Source organism: Opisthocomus hoazin, chromosome 27, assembly GCF_030867145.1.
Source record: "Opisthocomus hoazin isolate bOpiHoa1 chromosome 27, bOpiHoa1.hap1, whole genome shotgun sequence".
Classification (NCBI taxonomy): Eukaryota; Metazoa; Chordata; class Aves; order Opisthocomiformes; family Opisthocomidae; genus Opisthocomus; species Opisthocomus hoazin.
Window position 1 is genome coordinate 4,929,579 of NC_134440.1, and position 20,272 is coordinate 4,949,850.

General features: G+C 61.2%; 3 protein-coding genes across 7 annotated transcripts; 2 read left to right on the plus strand and 1 right to left on the minus strand.

Annotated features, from left to right (window-relative positions):
* Positions 1 to 175: 175 nt before the first annotated feature.
* LOC104331591 (procathepsin L-like) lies at positions 176 to 4,513 on the plus strand. Of its 2 annotated transcripts, none has more exons than XM_075444321.1 (8): positions 176 to 331; positions 2,359 to 2,484; positions 2,616 to 2,738; positions 2,977 to 3,126; positions 3,378 to 3,602; positions 3,686 to 3,854; positions 4,032 to 4,146; positions 4,307 to 4,513. In XM_075444321.1, exons 1-8 carry the CDS (start codon positions 329 to 331, stop codon positions 4,404 to 4,406), a joined length of 1,011 nt encoding a protein of 336 aa, XP_075300436.1. In that variant the 5' UTR covers positions 176 to 328; the 3' UTR covers positions 4,407 to 4,513. The 2 variants fall into 2 exon arrangements, with proteins under 2 accessions (XP_075300436.1, XP_075300438.1); XM_075444323.1 differs by having other exon boundaries at positions 177 to 314.
* A 755-nt stretch (positions 4,514 to 5,268) lies between these two features.
* Positions 5,269 to 9,532, plus strand: MYDGF (myeloid derived growth factor). The gene is made up of 6 exons (XM_075444329.1): positions 5,269 to 5,454; positions 6,278 to 6,328; positions 7,057 to 7,118; positions 7,450 to 7,531; positions 8,223 to 8,295; positions 8,667 to 9,532. Exons 1-6 carry the CDS (start codon positions 5,296 to 5,298, stop codon positions 8,744 to 8,746), a joined length of 507 nt encoding a protein of 168 aa, XP_075300444.1. The 5' UTR covers positions 5,269 to 5,295; the 3' UTR covers positions 8,747 to 9,532.
* A 1,945-nt stretch (positions 9,533 to 11,477) lies between these two features.
* Positions 11,478 to 18,858, minus strand: TNFAIP8L1 (TNF alpha induced protein 8 like 1). Of its 4 annotated transcripts, none has more exons than XM_075444325.1 (2): positions 18,783 to 18,858; positions 11,478 to 12,946 (listed from the first exon to the last, which is right to left on the minus strand). In XM_075444325.1, the coding sequence occupies exon 2, from the start codon at positions 12,942 to 12,944 to the stop codon at positions 12,384 to 12,386; it is 561 nt and encodes a 186-aa protein (XP_075300440.1). In that variant the 5' UTR covers positions 12,945 to 12,946; positions 18,783 to 18,858; the 3' UTR covers positions 11,478 to 12,383. The 4 variants fall into 4 exon arrangements, with proteins under 4 accessions (XP_075300440.1, XP_075300443.1, XP_075300441.1 ...); XM_075444328.1 differs by lacking the exon at positions 18,783 to 18,858 and adding an exon at positions 17,502 to 17,797; XM_075444326.1 differs by lacking the exon at positions 18,783 to 18,858 and adding an exon at positions 15,226 to 15,465.
* Between the last annotated feature and the right edge of the window lie 1,414 nt (positions 18,859 to 20,272).

Below are 20,272 nucleotides of genomic sequence, written 5' to 3' on the forward strand. Positions count from 1 at the left end.
CTATTAAATGCCCTGAGGATGCAAGCTGGAGGCTTCTGTTTTAAATGCAAAGCATCTTACAGCTGGAGCATTTTGTTTCCTGAATATGGCAGTGAGCGTATTCCTGTCCCCATGCCCAAATAATTGTCCAAACTATTGCAGTTGTGTTTTAGCTTCTGCGATGCACCCCTTTGAGTAACTTCTGGTGCAGCTTTTGAGGTCGGAGGGGCGGAAGGGGATGTAATGGAGGAAGTTGCACATCTCTGAACTTTCCTTGAGAGAGATCTGCAGACAGAAGAGTTGCTCCCCTTTCTCCCTGCCTCCTTCAGAGCCGGGTGGGTGCCAGTGGATGGTAAGAAGCTTTATTTTGCAGGGTTTGTTTCTTTTCCTTCTTAAACTGCTTTTTCCTGTTCCAGAAGAGAAAGTGTTTCTTAAAATGCCTGCAATGCACTCTTGAAACGCTCTTGTCTAGAAGAGTTTACAAATCTGTCAGCTCCTTTGATCCTGCAAGCTTGCTTCTGAAGCCCTAGGATTATTTGACGCCATAAAAAAAGGGGTTGGCTTTCTTCTTTTGGGGCTTGAGAATCCTGAGAGGCATTAACTGGGAAATCAACCTACCGCAGTCCAGAGCTTTTCAATATGTACCAGACTCTGCCGGGGATTGAAATACAAATGATGTGGGAGGCCCCCACCCATCTGTCCTGTGGGAAAGGTAGTGGGAGTGCGGAGCGCGGTGCAGCTGGGTTCATGCCGTCTCTTTTGGATAGAGGATTTGCAGCTGTAGCATGAAGCTGAGTTAATTTCCTGAGCGAGCGGTAACGGCCGGAGGAAGCGGCGGGTGCTGTAACCGGTGCCGGGGAAACCGAGCAAAAATGGCTCTTCCTCAAGAACTGGGCCTAAGCATGGGAGTGGCTTGGGAGGCATTGCTCCCACGAAAACCCAACATGTGGGGCTTTATTTTTAGGTGTGAGGATGTGGAGGGACAACAGATGTTCTTGATGACTTATATTTAAAACAAAAACACTGCTCGAGCTACAAAATTAGCTCAGAAAAGCCACCGGTTACCCTGAAAGATGCTTGAATGGAAAACTTCCCCGCCTCTCCATTCCCAAAGCCCGTGCGATAAAGGTGCGATGACGGGTCTGGCTCTTAGAAAGCCACGTCAGTGGAAACTCTGTCCGGTGATTAGGGGTGTCTCGGGCATTTGATCTCTGTGCTCTGCCATGGGCTGCGTGGTTTTGCAGAGTAGCACCCCAGAATAACTGAAGTTGCTCAGAAATACCAGGGGCCATCAAAGGAGGCACGGGGTGTGCGGCAGCGATGTGAGGAAGACAAATGGCTGCAGTGGGGGGGGGCTGGCGGCAATGGGGGCTGGGGCAGGGCTGCCTGTGGGTGCTGGCAAAAAGAAAGCGTGTAAATTGATACTGGAAAATCCTCATGGAGGGATTTTGGTGAAGCACGCACGGGCATCCCGCCTTCATGCTGGGGCAGATGCGAGGTTCAGTCACTGGCGTGGAGCAACGGCTGCTCTGGCTCCCCACCTCTGTCGAAAAACCTCTGATCTCTGGTTGCAGCTCGAGCCCCGTGCTCGGAGGCTGGTGCAGATTTCCACTGGCTTTCAAGTGAAAACAGCTTCATCCTGGCCCTGCGGCTCTTGCTCTGCTGGGCTCCTCCAGTTTGCCTCGAGTCCCAGAGCTGCTCTGGGTTGGGGCTGGGAGGCTGAGTTGTCTCCAGCCAACAGGCAAACCTTGCTCCGGAGGGGTCTGGAGGCGACCCTGCCGTCCCTGCTCATCCTTTTGCGTGGGGCTGGATCCCGCTGGGTGCCAAATCCTCGGGCAGGGGCCGTTAGCTGTGCTCCTCGGGAGTGCAGGGATCGCTGCTGCGGCTGGGGATGCTGCTGTGGGAAGCAGGAGAAGAGGGCCGGGCTGGGGAAAAAACCAGCGGGGTTTTGCAATTAAGAAGAGTGGGGAGAGGCTGCAGGGAGGGGGAACAGCCAGCACCGTCCTTGTCGCTCTCGCTGCCCTTTCGTCTGCGTTTGCCTCCTCCTGCCATCCAGGCTCTGCTCTCTCGCGAAGCTGATCATTCCTCTTCTAAAAAGGACAGTTAAATGCCACCCAAAAGATAGCTAAGACCTCCTAAAGCTCCTGTCAAAACAGCAGCGTGGCCACGCAAAAGCTGATGCAACTGAAGGAACCAGCGGGTCGCTCTTCCCTCTGGCTGGGCAGCTCTGTTTGCATTTCTCTGCCTCCCCCCTCACCTCTAATCCGGGCTTGGAAAGGCTCGTCCTGCTCCCAGCCCATGGCCCTGGGCTCTGGTCCTGGCTGGTAGCCACGGGGCTCAGCCCAGGAGCCCCTGACCCTACTCTGGCTGTCCCCACAGCTGGGTGCCATGGCCGTGCTGCTGGGGCTGCTGCTGGCCCTGCCGGGCTGCACCGCGGCGCTGGACCCTGCCCTGGAGGAGGCCTGGCAAGGCTGGAAGAGCCTTCACGCCAAGGAGTACCTGGGGGTAGGTCTTGCTCCCCCCAGGCCTCCCGGCACGTGCCAGGGCCGGCTCGGGAGAGTCTTACCCACCCCATCCCATGTCCCCATGCTCCCGGGGGATGTTTCTGATCCCACTGCCACTTTGCTCCGTGGCAGGAGGCCGAGGCTGCCCGCAGAGAGGTCTGGGAGAAGAACCTGCGGCGCATCCAGCAGCACAACCGGGAGGAGTCGCGGGGGCAGCACGCCTTCCGCCTGGCCATGAACCACTACGGGGACCTGGTACCTGCTGACACGCCGGCACCTTCCCCGGGGACCCCTCCCTGCACCAGGGGACTGCACCCCATCAGCACACCAGGGCTTGATCCGGGGAGTGGGGACCCCCAGCCGGCTCTGCTGGGAGCTGCGGGTGTCCGCGGGGCTGGGCTGCATCCCTGGGGTCGACTGGCCGGTGGGGAGCCACGATGTTGCCAGCTGAATGCTCACGGTGTCACATGAATTCTCCCTTGGCGACCTGCAGACCGACGAGGAGTTTAACCAGCTCCTGAACGGCTTCACCCCGGCGTGGCAGGAGAAGCCGGCGCTGCTCTTCCAGGCGTCGGCAGCTGTGAAGACCCCAGCGGAGGTGGACTGGCGGGCGAAGGGCTATGTGACGCCCGTGAAGAATCAGGTGGGCACAGGGCAGGGGTCCAGCCAGGGCTGTGTGATGGGTGCCGGGATTCTGGGCAGCAGAAACAGGCAGCAGCATCCTCCCAACCACCAAAAAAACCCTGGGCAACCTAGAGAAGCAGCTCCCGTAGTTTTGGCCGCTGCAGTTTTGCAGCTGAGGAGCTGGCAAGCAGCGCTGGGTGGTCACGGCATCCCTCTCCGGTGGGTTTTGGGGTGATTCCGTGACCCCCCTGCTGTCCCCATCTCACGCAGGGGCACTGCGGGTCCTGCTGGGCCTTCAGTGCCACGGGAGCCCTGGAAGGGCTCGTCTTCAACCGGACCGGGAAGCTGGTGGTGCTGAGCGAGCAGAACCTCATCGACTGCTCCCGAAAGCTGGGCAACAACGGCTGCCAGGGCGGCTACATGACCAGCGCCTTCCAGTACGTGCACGAAAACGGTGGCTTGAACTCGGAGCATGTCTACCCCTACGTGGCCACGGTGAGGGACAGTGGGTGGCCCCGGGGACGCGGGCAGAGCAGTGTGGTGGGTCTCAGCCCCGGCATCACTCTCCCTCCTCGCAGGACACCTCCAGCTGCAGGTACAACCCCCGGGACAGGGCGGCCAACTGCTCTGCCGTCTGGCTGGTAGCCTCAGGCAGCGAGACGGCGCTGGAGCAGGCTGTGGCGGCCGTGGGCCCCGTGTCTGTGGCCGTGGACGCCAGCAGCTTTTACTTCCACTTCTACAAGTCGGGTACTGTCTTGCTCTTCGTGGCGTGGATGGGTAAACTGAGGCAGGGCTGCCTCGCTGCAGGAGGTGGGCTCCTGAGCCGGATTTTCCCCAGCAGAATAGGATCGTCCACCCTGCCTTTGCCCGGAGAAGACGCGATGGGGGCTGGCCCCCAGCTCACCCCAGCTCTGCTCTTCCCAGGTATCTTCAGCAGTGTGTTCTGCAGCCAGCGGGTGAACCATGGGATGCTGGCCGTTGGCTACGGCACGAGCCAGGAGAGCGGGCGTAACGTGAGCTACTGGATCCTAAAGAACAGGCAGGGGCTCAGGGTCCCCCCCCAGACCCACCACCCCTTCCCCTGCCATGCGTGGCTGGGGCATCCCTGTCCCTGGGGTGCTCAGGGTCCCGTCCCCCTCTCGCTCGCCCTCCCGGAGCATGGGAATGCGGATATGCTCATCGTCTGTCTCTTCCTGCAGCTGGTCGGAGGTGTGGGGTGAGCAGGGCTACATCCGACTGCCAAAGGGCGCCAGCAACGAGTGCGGGGTGGCCAGCCAGGCCAGCTTCCCCGTGCTGTGAGCCGGGACATCCCTCCATCCCTGCCTCTCCCTGCCCTGGCTGTGGATCCATGGTTGTCTCCTTCTGGAAAGGGCTTTGTGTTTCTGCGCGGTGAGAAGCAATTAAAAGCGGCACGGCTAACAGCTCTGCGTCTGTGAACGGCGGCCGGGCAGGGTTTGGTGGCTGAGGCACAGCCGATGCAGCTGGACCTTTTCCTGGTGGGAAAGGCAAAGCTCCGTCCGCACGATGCTCGGCGAGAGGCTGTTCCCCTGCGCCTTTCCTCCCAGCCTGGCCCTCTCTTTCCCTTCTTTCCCCTCCTGCGGCCCCTTTCCCTTCCAGCCGAATCCCAAAGGCCACCAGCCAGGGCTGGATTTTCTGGCTGTGGCTGCAGCTCTGCCGGACCGCGCCGGGGCTGAGGCAGCCACGCTGCGCAGGCAAGCCCAGCTCTTCTAGAAACAGGGCTGAATATGCGTGAAAAAGGCAGAAAATGAACCGTTTCCCCCCACCCTGCTTTTTATTTCCCCTCCCTGGATAATTTGGGGGATTTAGTGGCAGGCAGAGCCCAGCAGCCCAGCGGGAGCCAAGGCTGGGGTGAGAGGGGCCGTGGGGACACGGCCCGTGGCAGCGTGGGCTCCCCGTCGTGTCCCACAGCCGCCCCACGTCCCCCGTGGGAGCGGCCACAGAGCAGAGCTACGGCCCTGGGGGGGGAGACGGCCGTCCCCGTGCCCCCTTGTCCCGCATCCCAGTGGATCCCTGTCCCAGTGTCCCCATGCCCCTCGTCCCAGCGCTCCCCTGTCCTCCAAGGGTTAACCCGCCCGGGCTCCCTGCCCACATCCAAGATGGCCGCCGAGGCGCCCGCTCGCCCGAGCTGACCCCTCCCGCCCGCCGTACTACGGGTTTCCTTTCCAAGATGGCGGCGCCCAGCTCCGGGAGGAGCGGCCGGAGGTTGTGGGCCGCGCTGGTGCCCGTCGCCCTGCTCGGTCTGGCGGCCCGGGCCGCCGAGGAACCGAGCACGGCCAGCTTCGACGTGCGGCCCGGCGGGGAGGTGCACTCCTTCTCCCGGAGCCTGGTGAGGGGCGAGGCGGGCGGGCGTGAGGAGAGGGTACGCGCCTCTCGCTGATTGGCCGCACGGCACGTCCCTCCCTCTTCCCGCCGCGGCGGTTGGCTGCTGGGGAGGGGAGGCGGGACGAGTTGTTGCTAGGGAGCCGGTTGCTCGGGGAGGGGGTTCCCGGAGGGAGAGGGGTCCCCAAGGGGGGGTCTCCAAAGGCGGGGAGATCCCCATGGAAGGAGGGAGTCCCCACGAAGAAGAGGGTCCCCACGGAGAACAGGGTCCCCATGGAGAAGGGGGTCCCCACGAAGAAAGGGGTCCCCGAGGGAAAGAGGGTTCCCAAAGGGGAGTCTCCAGCAGAAGGGGGTCCCCAGGGAAGATGGCTCCCCGCGGTGGGACGGTCTCCGCGGGGAGGAGGTCCCCAGGGAGGGAGGCTTGCTATGGCGGACGGCCCCCGAGGAGAAGGGGGTCCCCAAGATGGGGTTCCGAAGGGAGGAGGTACCCCGAGGGTTCGCGGGGGGAAGGGGGACTCAAGGAAAGAGGGTCCCCATGGGAAGGAGACTGCCAAGTGGAAGGGGCCCCGTGGAGCAGGGGGCTGCGGGTCCCCAGGCTCCCCACCCCGGAGTCCTGCTGACCCCCTGGCTCGCTCTGCTCCCCGCCGAGGCCCGGACGTGGACGTGGTGCCCGCTCCTCCTCGGTCACCCCCGGGGCGAGACCCTGCAGCCCCCGCTGATCCCCTCGGGTGTCCCCAGCTTTGGCCTCATCGCCAAGAAGCGGCTGGCGGTGAACGGAGAGCAGGCCCTGCTCGAGCGAGGCTGCTCATCGCCTTGTTCTCCTCTCGCAGGGCGACTACACCTGCACCTTCACGTACGCAGCTCAGGGAGGAACGAACGAGGTGAGTTGGGCGAACCTTCGAGCGCTTCCCTTACGCTGCGCAGAGCGAGAAGCTGTCCGGGACGATTTCGTTTGTGACGAGCTGACGCCAGGGACCGGGAGCCGTGAGGAAGGGTGGCTGCACCGGTTCCAAGGCTGTATGTTTGCAGAATAACTTGGATTTCGTTGGATTTGCTCCCTGGGCGGAGTTGTCCTTCGTGTGTTGCAGTGATGCTGTGGTTCGCCAGGCTGTGACATTTGTAAGGCTTAACAGTTCTCTGGGCTGGATGTCTCTGGAGAACAGGGAGTGACATTTTCATACCCCGGCTGGTAGGAAGGACCTCGTAGGAGTAACTCCTGTGTTCTTTAGGAGGCTTGAAGGTTTTTTGCAGCTCGCATTGCTGCTGCTGCAGTAAGTGCTGTGCAGATACACAGTTTGTACTTTCTTATCTGCAAGTCCTGTTAGGATCAGGCCCTTTTCTTTTAGCGTAAAGGGAAATGAGACTTTAACTCTTTCCTGTAACTGTACTGATGAAACTGTGGAGAGGAGAGGACAATCAGGCCTTGGCCTTGGTGCAACACAGAGTAAAAGGGGCCATCAGCAACCGTTGTGTAGTTATGTTGTGTTATTTTGGAACAGCTGAAGCTTGTCATGCTTGGAGCTGGGAGGGGAGGTGAACAGCCTCAGGGGCGAGCGGGAAGTGGGAGGCTCTGACCCACGTTGACTGTTTGGACCTTTCCCCTCTGCAGCAATGGCAGATGAACACTGGGGTCAGCGAAGACAACCTGCTCTTCTCCTGCTCCATCTGGAGGTGTGTTCCTTAGCGCCAAACTCTCTGAGGCAAAAGCAGCAATAAGGCAGGTGGGATCCGGGGCAGGGACCCTGCCTCCTGGTTGGGTTTGCCTCCTGCAGGGCAGCACCGGAGGGCTTTCCTCCCCCTGGAGATGCTGGAACGCTGGGTGGGCTCTTTAGCTGGGCAGTGGTTTTTAAACGCTGTGTTCCCCCCCCCTCCACCCTCCTCACTAGACTGAGCTACGCAAGAGCCAGAGGTGGCTGTGGCAGGAGGGATAACCATGAATCCTGAGCTCATCTGCACCTCCACCCTCTCTGCCCCTGTCAACGACTCTGCTTTCTTGTTTCAGGCCCCAAGGGAAGTCGTATCTCTTCTTTACCCAGTTTAAAGCTGAAGTGAAAGGAGCCAAGATAGAGCATGCCATGGCTTATGTAAGTCCCAGCTGATCACTTGGAAGGAGGCGTGTGGGAGGCTGCTATAAAACATGAGTTGAACATGGAAAACATTTATTAGACATCTGTGCAATAAAACGTACTCCATCACGTCCCTAATTAGAGAGTGGTGGCAGCCGGAGAGTGCCTGCAGGTAGGCTCTCCTGCGCCCTTGCATTTCTCCTGCGCCCTTGCATTTCTGCTCCCTCAGTGCCATCGGGTCACTGCTGGCCTTGCCAGCGTCAGTGACTCACAGAATCACAGAATGGTAGGGGTTGGAAGGGACCTCTGTGGGTCATCTAGTCCAACCCTCCTGCCGACGCAGGGTCACCTACAGAAGACACCGTCCTGCCAGGGTGCACTGCACCAGGGGAGTCTTGGTTTGCCTCAACGAATTGCCTGTGACACGGTAAATAAAACCTCTGCTGGTGCTTTTGTCCGGTTCGTTCTTCCATTTCCCAGCCTGCAGTGGAGAGGCTCTCGGTCACCCGAAGGACCTGAGTTTGTGAAATGGAAAAATAGCCAGAGATTTTCCTTCAGATTTCCTTTGTGGACTTAATACTTTCACTCCAGATTATTAAAATGTGAATTTGTTCTTTTTCAAAATGTGCTGTTGTTTGTTTGCTTGCTTTAAATACAGTAGCTTCCTGGATTGCCTCAGCTGCTTAAACCTTCTTCCTTCCCATTTCAGTCTCAGGCTGCAGTGGGCGGACAAAGCGACATCCCCTTAAAACAGGAAGAATTTGAAATCACCGAAACAACAGGTTTGTGACCGAGCGAACTGTGGGAGAAAGGGGCTGGTGTGGCAGGCAAGGCTGGCTGCCTACCAGGAGGTGAGCAGCTGAGCTTGCTGCAGATAGGTGACAATGTACAGGAGGGCAGCGCGCGTTGCGGAGTCAGGGGTACAGTGCTCTCGATCCGTAGCTGGCAGCAGGATTTTGCACGTCCTGTCCCAGTGTAATTGTTAAGTTAGCGGGGGAGAAGAGCGGGTTTGTCACAACATGCTCGTCGCGTGCAGAAGGAGGAAGTGCAATGCCCGACTTGCTGGCTCTGTCATCCCAGAAAGGAACCGGCAGGGCTGTTTTGTTCGTGCCTCGCCATCTGTTTATCCTAAGCGTGTTTTCTCTCTTTCCAGTGTCTCACAAGGAAGGCAAGTTCCGTTTTGAACTGTCCAAACTCATGATTGTAGCAAAGACGCCCCGTGACGAGCTGTGACCCCGAGGCCGGTGCTGGGCAGGGCGTTTTGGCTGGAGGAGCATGGCAGATAAAGAGGATTGCTTGTTAACGGCGGGTTGTTTTGGTTGGCCAAACCTTTTATGTTTTCCATATTGAAATGTGCTAGGGTCCAACGCAAGTGGCGCTTGGAGGTGTTAAGACAGATCCATTCTGTCTTGTGTCAGAGTAACAATGTGCTTTGCAGCTGGAAACCTCCGAGACTCCTGATCTGCAGCCAGCCATTCTGTCGCCCGCTTTCTGCTCGGCTGATCTGCTGAATATGGCAAAGCTCCTCTGGAACGGGGGCTCCTTATCTCCCTGGCTGGGAAGAGCAATGCAGAAAGATAAGTGGCTGGATTTAAACACGGTTTGCTAGAGGAAAGTTGTTAACTCTGTAGTCTCTGGAGAGGAGGCAGGATTTTTCTCTCTGCAAGCGTGACAGGAGGAAATAATTAAATTGGGTGGGAGGGGGAAGAAAAGGATGGAGTTGGCCAAAGCTGTCTGACTCCTCGCTGAGTGCGGCTACCGAACTTCGCTGGGGAGGATGTGCTGGACCTGCCCTGGTGCAGAGCGCGGGCTGGGATGACTTGGCATGGGGAAGGCAGAGCTGCTTATTCTGACACAACCCAGGAATCAATCCAAGCAACACTTTCATGTCTTAGTACAACTGCAGGACTATTTTCTACATACGGAAGTGATTTTTTTCTTATCTAGAGTAATAACAGTGAGGGAATGTGGAATTCCTTTCCTGTGTAAATACAACACAAATAAAGAAATAAAGCATCATGCTCTGGCCTGAGCTTTCTCTGCTCTGTGACTCGTGCCCTCTCCAACTGGATGCCCAGCGAGCGGTGCGACCTTCGCCGTTTGCTTGGCCAGGAGGAGCTGAGATGTTGCGCGGGAGGTTGGAGGTTGCAGAGGGTTTACGGGGGTTCGGCCCACCCGAGAGGAGAGCCAGCACATGAGAGCAAGGCTCCAGCTGTAACTCTGCATAACCCAGCACTGTCTGACGAGCGCTTTTGATGCCCAGTGATGCCTGCGGTCGTTGGTAGCTGCTTTGCCCATTTTGGGGGAGTTCCCTGGTTTTTGGCAGTCTGGGGGTGCTTTGCCCTGGGGATTTTACAAGCGCCGTTTCCCAGGCTCTTCCCAGATGCTGCTTTCTCTGCTGTGTGGGCCCAGGAGTGCTGCTGAGCGAGGAGGTGCGTCCCCAGCGTGCTCCTACCTGCGCTCCGAGGCGCATTCAGGGACTGGTGTTGCTGGTCTCTGGCCTTTCTCCCTCTTGAACCAGTAGCTGGGAGGGAACCAGACCAAGGGGAGTTGCAGGGACTCGTTTCCCAGACTCGTAGCGCCGGGGCTGGGGTGGGAAACCCCGGCCATAAAACGGCCCTTCTAGCAGAGTGTGCTCTCCAGGGCTTCCCCAGCGCAAAAAGGCAAGAACTGGGGAACAAGGCGGGCGTTTGCCGTGGGGTGCGGGGGAAAGGTTCCAGATTAGACACCTGCGTGTGAAGGAAAGCCGGTGCCAGGCATGCGGTGGGTTAAGCGTGGTCCTAGGATGTACAGAACCCAGGGGACAAAGGGAACAGCCGTGAGTCGGGGCTCAGCTGAGCAGAGATCTTCCATGCGATTAAGGAGCATCTTGCAGCTGCCGCCGCCACGCACCTCGAGAACAGAACACAACAGCGAAGCGTTCCTGGCTGTCAGCGCAGCCGCCGCCGCCGCATCAGCCCCGTTCCGCTCTGCCGGCTCGCCGCATCTGCCGGTAACGGCGCCGAGCTGTTTCTAGCTCCGGCTTCTCTTCGGCACGTACCTGACAGCTGCTGCCAGCCCGGGGCGGGGAACGGGAGCGTCTGTTCTCGAACGCCGCATGCCGAAGGCCGGCTTCACCCTGCCCTCCCCGAGGGACCAACACCTCGCTGGATCTTGGCCGCGTTCTCCTCCGTGCACACCTGTAAATGTGCTTCACCCCGCACCCCGAGCCGCGTCGTGAAATTAAATTAGCTGTGATAGTTGGAGCCAGGCCTACGAAATGACAGAGATAGGGGCTTTATTTCTTTTTTTAAATCTTGAAGGCTGAAAGGTATCAGCGCATCGAGCCAGCGGTGGAAAGGGAGCAGCGAACAGGAGCCGTGGAGCCGCTCTCTGCCCACGAGCGCTGGCAGCCTCCTGTGCCTGGAGACATCCCATGGAACAGGAGGCACAAGAAGGTCAGGGAGATAAGGCCGCCTGAGATTGTACAGAGTCTTGTATGCTAAAAGGGCAATTTTCGGTGCTCAAAGCCCAGATCAAGCGCATTGGAAGCGGGCCACGGCTGGTGCATCCATGCTCGGAGAGCACAACGCTTTTATAACACGCCTGGATTGAGCTGTGCAAAGCCGCCCGTTGCTTTCTGCGGTCGGGGTTGTGCTTTTTGAGCTCCCGCTGTGCAGCGAGGGGACGCGGGGATGTGGAGGAGCGCGCGTGGGTGTCTGCGTGGGAGCAGGATTCGCTTCTCCTGAGACCCAAGACCTTTGCTGTTGGTTTGTGCTGGGTTTTGTACCGTGTTTCCTCCCACCAGTGCAGCTCCGGCCACGCAAAGCCGGGAGCTTCTGTGGTGCAGAGCAGGGGCAGCCTGGCCAGCAGTGACGCTGGGGGGACAGAGAGCAAAAACTCCAGGCTGTGGAGAGCGACCGCTATTTAAGAGACAAAACTGACTCACTTTATCGCTGTCAACCACCTTTGTATCAACCTCATGGAGCACCCAGGCCACACAGGTGAGTTTATTTAAATAACTCATCAGGGCTACAGAGCTTGCTAAAAAACAACCACCACAACTCAGTCGAGGACATGTAAAACGTAGGGAATCCCAGGGAGAGCTCTGGACAACCACCGAGGACGGCGTTGGAACCATCGCAGTGGTACCGTCGCGGGAGGCTGGTGGGAGGCGTTGGGTGGTGGATGACGGGGTGTTCCTGAGGTGCAGGGAAGGAGCAGGTCCCTCCAGCTCCCTCCGTGCCCCAAGGGACAGTCGCTTGCCCAGGCAAGGTGGGATCCTTCTGGTCTCAAGGACTCGTCTTTTAGGAGGCTAAAGCCCACTCTAGCCTGCAAGGTGCAGAAGCACCTTCCTACCCTGCGCAGCACAAACCTGGACCATGATTTACTCCCACCATGTCATGGAGCTGCTGGAAGATAACCGTGGGGCTCCACAACTCTCCAGTAACAGGGTTTCACAAACATTCATCCAACCGACCGCCCACCCGCTCAGAGACACCTTAGAGGTGTTACACACCACACGTCTTTGGTTTGGTTTTCCCCCAGGAGGGTCACGATAGAGTTCAAGATGAGGAGTCCAGTTCCTTGGACTCCGAGCTAAGAGCACTTCGTGGGCAAAGGAAATCAAACTGTACAGCTGGAGCCCTGAATCCCAGGATCACCTGGAGACGACTCAGCCCAGCACAGGGGGAGTTTGCAGACCCTAGGCAAGGGTTAGACAAAGTCAAGAGGTTCAGTCTTTTGCAGAAACAAGGAGAAAATGAGTTAGCACTACAGAGGAGAAGAGGACGTCAAGCCTGGTGATGGTCAAAACAGGCATACGTCCTGCCCTCAGTCTCACAGGAGGCAGAGTCCAGCAGTCGCTGCCAGTGGCCCATCTTGGCCAACTTCATATGTTGTCCTCCTCCAACATCTTGTTAACCCCCTCGCAGATCCTCTTCAGGTGGGTGCAGTAGGGCTCGGACGGCCCGTAGAGAGCCGAGAGGAATTCGTAGTCCGCAAAGTGATTGAAGACGTGGTTGATGCGGGAGTGGGATTTGGCCGTCAGGTGGCCATTGACAGCCTGGTGCAGCAGGTCCCGGCACTCCGTCAGCACACTCGACATGACCCTGCGGTCGAAGGTGAAGTCTATCTGGTGGAAGCTGACGGCTGTCATGGCCAAGGTATGCACCTTCTTGCGGAAGCGCTCCATCACCAGCAGCTCCTCAGGGTTGAACTGCCCGTTGCGGTAGAGCACACCCAACTTCATGACGATCTTGATGAGGTTTTTGATGATCTTCTGGGCCTCTTTGCGGTTGTGGGTGTACTCCTTGGTGGCCCGGTAGAGCTCGTCCAAGATCTCGCTGCTGGTGTCATCAATGAAGACGTTGGCTATGGTCTTGGTAGCCATCTTGCTCAAGAGCTTCTTCTGGGCCTGCAGGGCCAGGTTCTTGGTGCTGAAGGTGTCCATCTCTGCAGGGGGAAGAGGCACACACACACAGTTCAGCCCACGCCCTGGATCAGTCCCCATCCCTTCTCCTCCCTACCCAGCCTTTTGGGAGGAGGAAGAGCGTCTTCAGCCGACGGCAAGACTGAGAGAAGCTCCTGGGTGCCAGGGTAGGCAAGAGCTGAGTTCACACCCCTGGTTTTGTTGGTGGGATGAGTTACAGGGTGTTCCCACCTTCCTTCCCCCTACTTCTGGGGAGAAGCTACAGCGTGATGGGGAGCGTCGGAGGCGAGTGAGGTCTCCCTACCTGAGCATCGCCTGTGACCCTCCATCCCCGTCTCCCTCCTGCGACCGGTGCCGCCCTCCTCCCCGTGCAGGAAGGACTCTTGCCCCATCATTTTAACATTTTTTCTTCCTTAAAACCTGACTCATTTCCTGCAGGGTGAGCTGGGGACAGCCCAGGTGATGGCTGAGTCACCCACCGCAGCCGGCACAGCCATGTGCTGACGTACAGCCCGGCGCTCACCGAGGCCAGGGCGGCACAGCCGGTTTGTGGAACCCACCGACGTGCATCGAAGCCCTTCTCCCTGGCACTGCCCACCCCGGCACGACCACGCCGTCGGAACTCAGGCTCGTTCTGCTGCCATCTCGGCTTCCTCCGGAGCCAGCGCGAGCATCGCATGGCGGTGAATAATTCAGCAAGCCAGAACCCTCACCTCGGCTCACCTACAGCCCGACTCCCCGCACCCCGGCGGGACCGAATCAATCATCTCGGGCAGGTTGCGGCTTTAAAAACTGCTGTGAATGAATAAAACGCCACCGACCCTGGAGATGCGTCTTGCCCCGGGAAATCGCAGAGCTACAAATCACGGGGAGGCGAGAACAGCATGATAACAAACCAGCTCCCGCGCCAGGATGGATGGGCAGAGATGGGGGCTGCTTATGCAAGAGCCTGCACGTGGCACGGTCAGCCTGGCAAAGCGAGAGCGGGGAAGGGATGGGATTGCGCTATAAATACATCACCAGGGAGGAGAGAAGAGCTATTTAAGCTAAAGGATGCTGCCGGTGTGAGAATGGATGGGGATAAATTGGCCATGGGTATAGAGAGAGGAGGAGAGCGGTCTCATCTGCAGCCCCGTCAGTCATTCTAGCGCAGAACTGGGTCTGTCCCCACCGCGGGCAGCCCTGCGGACCCCGCCGGCGGAGCCCCCACCCAGTCCCGGACCCCTCCGGGGATCCTCGATCCCGCTCCTCCTGCCACGGAGCGCACGCCGGGCTCTCGGGAGCAAACCCCGGCTTCCCGCCGGGCTCAGAAACCCCGCTGCGGCCAAGGCTCCGTCTCACTCGTGCGAGAGCAACGGTGCCAGGGCAGCGGTGCGTGGGTGCCGGTGCAAGCCCTGGCTTCCCAGGCATCACCCAGCTCCCCGAGCCCGAGGGCGGCCGAGGCTCTGCGAGGGCGTGAATTCAGCGAGCGGCAGCGGAGCCGCCGTCACCGTCCCCATGTGAGCAGCCGCGTGTGGGGTTATTTACAGCCCTTAGGAAAAACACGGAGGTTTGTAAGTATTTCCTTCGACGTGAAAACATCAGATTTTCGCCAGCGTGAGCTTCGAGCTGAGCCTCTCGCGCTTAATAAGAAAGAAATGACAAAGCAGAGGCTGCTCTCGCAGCTCCCGGGCGGGTCAGGCTCATCTAACGCCGACGGCCCCGCACGCGCGGTGCTGCCGGAGCCGAGCCGCAGGGACGGGCGGGATGGGCAGAGGCAGCGCGGCTCCATCTTCTCCCCCCAGGAGACTCGCTCTGCCCGCGGCGGGCAGCGTCTCCGGAAGGTGTAAGGCTTTGCCACGGCGTTGGCACCCTGGAAGCCCCCTCCCCTACGTCCCGCGGCGGTTGTGGGGTGTCCTGGGCTCCTACCGGGAGCGGTGCCTGGATAAACAGGAATTCCCACGCCTGAGCTATCTGTTGGGCGACCGCAGCCATAAAGCGCGTGCAAACGGCACCTACGGAGCCCGTAAAAAATAGGAAGCAGCAGCTCGTGCGAGCTGCCCCGCACGCCCGCAGCTCCCAATTAGCGACTGTAATAACAGATCAGCCCTCTGCTCCCGGCGCTGGGTAACGCCCGGCTGCCCCGCAGCCCTCTCCCGCCGGGGACCGGGGCGATGAGCATCGCTCGTGGGGGGAAACTGAGGCACAAAGCGCTGGCAGGGGGTCTTTCCTAGACCCGCAAACCGTGAGCTGCTCCTTCTCCAGTGCCCGTGGGCTGTTTCGCAGGTCGCTCGCTGCAAGCCCCAAGGAAACCCGAGCTCACCTCGTCACACGTTTGCTCCCGCTCAGCACCTGGCCGGTGAACCCAGCACCCTCCGCACCACACTCTGTCCCACCAGGACCTGCTGACTCAGCACCAACCGGGAGATTTCACTGGAACGAGCCGTTTTCCTGCCGGGAAGGGCCCCGCGACCCCATTGTTCATGGAGGGGCTGCTATCGGCACACGGAAGAGGCAAGCCTTGCCCCGATGAGCGAACTCGAGACCGAAATAAACCACCCCGTTTCCTTCCTGTCGCTGAAGTTTCCAGCCCGGCTCAGGGCTTGTTTTTTTCCCCCCCTCTTCTTCTTTTTAATGAAAACGCCCTCGAAAACCAGTTTCTTCCACCAAAAAAGAGCAGCCGGGCGTTGCTTTCACCGAGTCCCTCCCTGCTCCGGAAGAGCATGGAGGGGCTGCGGTCCCAACGGTGGCTTTGGGGACAGTCACAGCCCTTTTTTTGGGGGGCTTCCACTCATTTTGCAGGTTTCGAGGCAGGTTTGCAGCCCCGAGTGTTGTGTGAGGGCTCGGCTGGAGGTTGAGACATCCGGATGTCCTGCGCGAGGTGGGATGCGGTGACACGGCCGAAGTCCCTGCCCTGGGGACGGACGCGTGCCAGCGCCGGAGCACAGCAGCATCCTGGCCGTGCCGCCGCAGGGCAGGGGAGCCGAGGGCCGAATCCAGCGCTGGCAGAGGACAGGCAGCCCTGCCCGCACCTCCGCCCGCAGATTCGGCGTTCCTCCCCACCGGGCCGGCACCACGAGCATCTCACCCAACACCGGGCAGGGCTGCGACCTCTGCCCCCCATCCCACGGGGACCCCCTGTAAAACGTCTCCTACACCACGACGGGCACAAGCAACAGCAGAGTCTGGCCCTCTCGTTAAAAAAAGCATCAATTAAAGCTCCCGTCTGCAGGGGGGGGAACACGAGACCCTGTCACCCTGCCAGCACCTGGGGTCGGCAGCGCTGGCACGTGCCGTGGCCAGAGCACCGGCTGGCTGCTCGTCTACGGCAGAGGGGCCAAATCCAGCAGCGACGCTGTCCCGGGGCTATTTCTGCTCCAAACATCCCTCTCCCCCCAAGCACCCGGTACCCACCGGTGGCTCCATGGGCTCGTCATCCCTCCCAAGGCCACCCCTGGCTCCCCCTGCACCAGGCTGAATATTTCACGCAGGAAAGCAAAAGCGCTTAATTAATTTATGGGGCGGCACAGAGTAAGTGTGTGGTGTGAGGAGAGGGCTCCGTGGAGCTCCAGCTGAGAGCAGAGGCACCTCTGCCTCCTCTTCCTCCCCCTCTTCCTCACCAGGGCCATATTAACCTGTAGCAGCCTTGCTACAAGTCTCCTTCGACACAGAAGCGTCGTCTCCCCAGCCAGGGCAACCCTTTACTGGTGGAGATGGCCGTGGTTTTCCCTCCATCCCATGTGCTGTTCCCTCCCGCCGCTCCGGAAAACACCCCTGCCCCGCACCCCCGCACGCCCGGACCCCCAGATCCCGAGGCCCAGCACCGGGGCAGTGGTTGGGATCCTGCTGCTCCGCTCCCTGGCCCCCAGCACCGCTTTCCACCAGCTCCCCGCACCTCCAACCCCTATTAATTAATTAATAATTAATTAATCCAGCCGCCGTGCTGGATTACAGGAGACGGGTCGGAGCGCCGGTGCGGCACGGGGATGTAACCGGAGAGCCCGACCACCGTCACCAGCCCGTCCCCCACCACCCGTGACCCCCTCCAGCTTCCAGACCCCATTTTACCAGCGCTGGGGCCACAGAGGAGGAAGAGGAGGAAGGACGCACGCCGCCTTTAGCAACAGCCGCCCCTCGCACGTTGCCATGGGTGCAAACAGCACCGAGAGCCACCGGATCCGGCGCGTGTGTGCCAAGCAGGGCGAGGCCAAGCGAGGAAGCCACTGAGCAAACACCTCGCCCGAGGAAAAACTCATTTCTTGGCAAGGATGGCAAAAAAAAAACAACCCCCCCCGCGGCCGCCGCGGCTCTACGAGGAGCGGGGATGCTGCGGGGAGCGCGGGCATCACCTCAGCCGGGCACCGCGCGCTGCTGGGGGTTGTGTCTTGCTCCGCTCGCTCCCGGCACCCGTGCCAGCGGCGCGGCCGAGCGCTTGGCCACGTCCCCATCGTTGTCCCCACCATCTCTGGCACTGGGATCTAAACTCCCCGATTCCATCAGCTCCTTCCCGCAGGTGCCCGCGCCGGCGCTGCGAACCTGCGGGAAGGAGCAGAAGCTTTGTGGTTCCTCCTCCGCACCAAATCCGGCACGCACCGATACCTGGGAACACCGATCTGCCCCGGCAACTCCAACGTGTCCGTGCAAAGAGCCGGGCGGCCGATCCAAGGGGGCTCCGGCGATGCCAACCCCGGGGCGTGGGCGGTGAATCCCGCCGCCGGCGCTTCCCGTTTGCTGGCACGGCGTGGGAACGGGGTGGCGGCACGAGGAGGGGTGACAACCCCCGGCGCGACGTCGGGGTGCTGATTTGGGGATGGGGGAGATGATCCGGTGCCGTCTCAAGGAATCCCCCCCAGGGGGAGGCAGCTGCGGCGCGGAGAGGAAGAAGAGGAGAAGAGGAGGAAGGCGGGGGTTATTTTGGAGCATCTGTCTCGCCTTCCATTTCCTCCTTTTCTTTCTGCCATCATCTCTCTGGCAGCGACTTCCTTCCTCCTTTGCTCGGAGCAGACGGAGGCTCCGGAGATTTCGTGGGGAAGTGGAAAACGGAGCGGGGCGTGAGGGGGGGGAAACAGGCCAAACCACGGTCTGTCTGTCGTCCATCCCGCGACGGGGACCTCGGCGCACCACACGCTTCCCGACCTGGCGATCGGCGAGGACAAAGCCGCTCCGGGACGGGAGAAAAACTGCACGGGACAATTCGGATCCGGCGCTGGGCTTGGCAAAGGATATTCCTGGCCCAAATCCCTCCCCGCTCCGGAGCTGCTGCAGCTTTGTCTGGTGGGAGTTGGGAAGTTTTACACCCAACTCTGTTGCTCCGGGCGGGATCCGGCCTCGCCAGAGGGATCCGTCTCTCCAGGGACGATTTCATCCTGCAGCGCCCAGGGACGGACGCAGAGGAAGGACGGGGCGACGCACGACGCCAAGCGCTGCCATGGGGCGTCTGTCCCTGCCCTCGCGCGCAGCGATGTCCCCTCGCCGGGGGGGTCCGGTGCCTTCCCCATGCTGCCGTTAGCCATCGCCCGCCGGTCTGGCCAGACCCCCCCTCAGATTTCCCACCCGGTTTGAGGGGAGAACGCCCTCTCCCCGGGTTTTCCCCGAGTGGGGAAACTGAGGCACGGCCCGGGGTGCCCGGGCTCTGCCTGCCCAGCAGCTCCCGCCCCTCGGGGCTCCCCAAACCCTCGGTCCCCCCCTCTCGGGGCTCCCAGGGGCCGTCGGTGCTCGGTGACAGCGGGGAGGGGGATGCACTCGCCACCGGACGGGAGGCTTCGGAGTCAGAAGCACGAACCGGGCCGGTACCGAGCGTCCCCGGGGGCGTGGGGAACCGGGGGGACCCGATCCCGGCAGCGCTGCACCGGCGGGCAGCAGAGCCCGGCCGGCCCTTACCTGCTGCCTGCCCCGGGGGAGCGCGGCGCCGGGACCGGGGCTGCTCCGGTGCCCCCGGCGGGGCGGGGCGGGGCGGGGCCGGGCGGGGGGGTTCGCTGCCGCCGGCTCCTCTCCCGGCGGTGCCCCCGGAGCCGGTGCCCGGTGCCCGGTGCCCGGCGGGTCCGGGCCTCCCGCCCGCGGCTGCGGCCAAGTCCGGAGCTGGGCCGGGCGCGGCGGCGGCGGCGGCGGCGGGGAGGGGCGGGACCCGCGGGCTGTGCCAGCCAATGGCGGCGCGGGGCTTGCTACGAAGCAGCCAATGGGAGCGTGCAGCGGGGGGTCCCCCGCGGGGGTGGGAGCGGGACCGGGGCGGCCCCGTGGGCGCGGACGCGGCGTGCGTGGGCCCGGCCCGTTAGCGCGGCGTGGGTCGGGCGCGGCGGGGTCTGTGGGGGGGGTCACACGTGGGGAGACGATCACACGTGGGGGGTCACGCGTGGGGGAGGGGCCATGAGTGGGGGTCACGCGTGGAACCGGAGCGGGATGCTGGCGGGGCACCGGGGTGCTTCTGAGCGAGGGCTTAGGAGGGCGCTGGTAGACCGGGCTGAGCGTGAGCAGCACCGGGGGGTGAGGGTCTCGCAAAGGCCTCCCCTTGTCCACACGTGGGGGGCTCCGGGTGTGCCACGAGGATGCGACACCCGTGGAAGGGGGGGGGATGGCGCGGGGGTTCGAGGGGCGCCCGCTCCGGTGCCAACATCCCTGCACCGGGCCCCTTTCCGCCCGGCTCTCACCCATTGTGCGGAACAGTGTCCTGGGGCTGGCGTGCGGCGGGGGTGGGGGCTCCGGGTGAGGGTCTGGGGCGGAAGGGGGCTGTCCCCAGGCCCTAAAACCCCCACCCAGCCCCAGTCCACCCAGCACAAACCGGGGACCTGCTGGAGAGCAGCTCTGCGGAGAGGGACCTGGGTGTCCTGGTGGACGACGGGTTGACCACGAGCCAGCAGCGTGCCCTGGGTGCCAAGAAGGCCAATGGGATCCTGGGGTGCATCCAGAGGATCGTGGCCAGCAGGTCAGGGAGGTTCTCCTCCCCCTCTACTCTGCCCTGGTGAGGCCCCATCTGCAGTGCTGTGTCCAGTGCTGGGCTCCCCAGTTCAAGAAAGACGAGGAGCTACTGGAGAGAGCCCAGCGGAGGGCTGCGAGGATGAGGAGGGGACTGGAGCATCTCTCCTCCAAGGAGAGGCTGAGGGAGCTGGGCTTGTTCAGCCTGGAGAAGAGAAGGCTGAGAGGGGACCTTAGAAATGCCTCTAAATATCTGCAGGGTGGGGGTCAGGAGGATGGGGCCAGACTATGTTCTGTGGTGCCCAGCGACAGGACAAGGGGCTATGGGCACAAACTGAAGCAGAGGAAGCTCCAGCTGAACCCGAGGAAGAACTTCTTCCCTCTGAGGGTGACGGAGCCCTGGCCCAGGCTGCCCAGGGAGGCTGTGGAGTCTCCTTCTCTGGAGATGTTCCAGCCCCGCC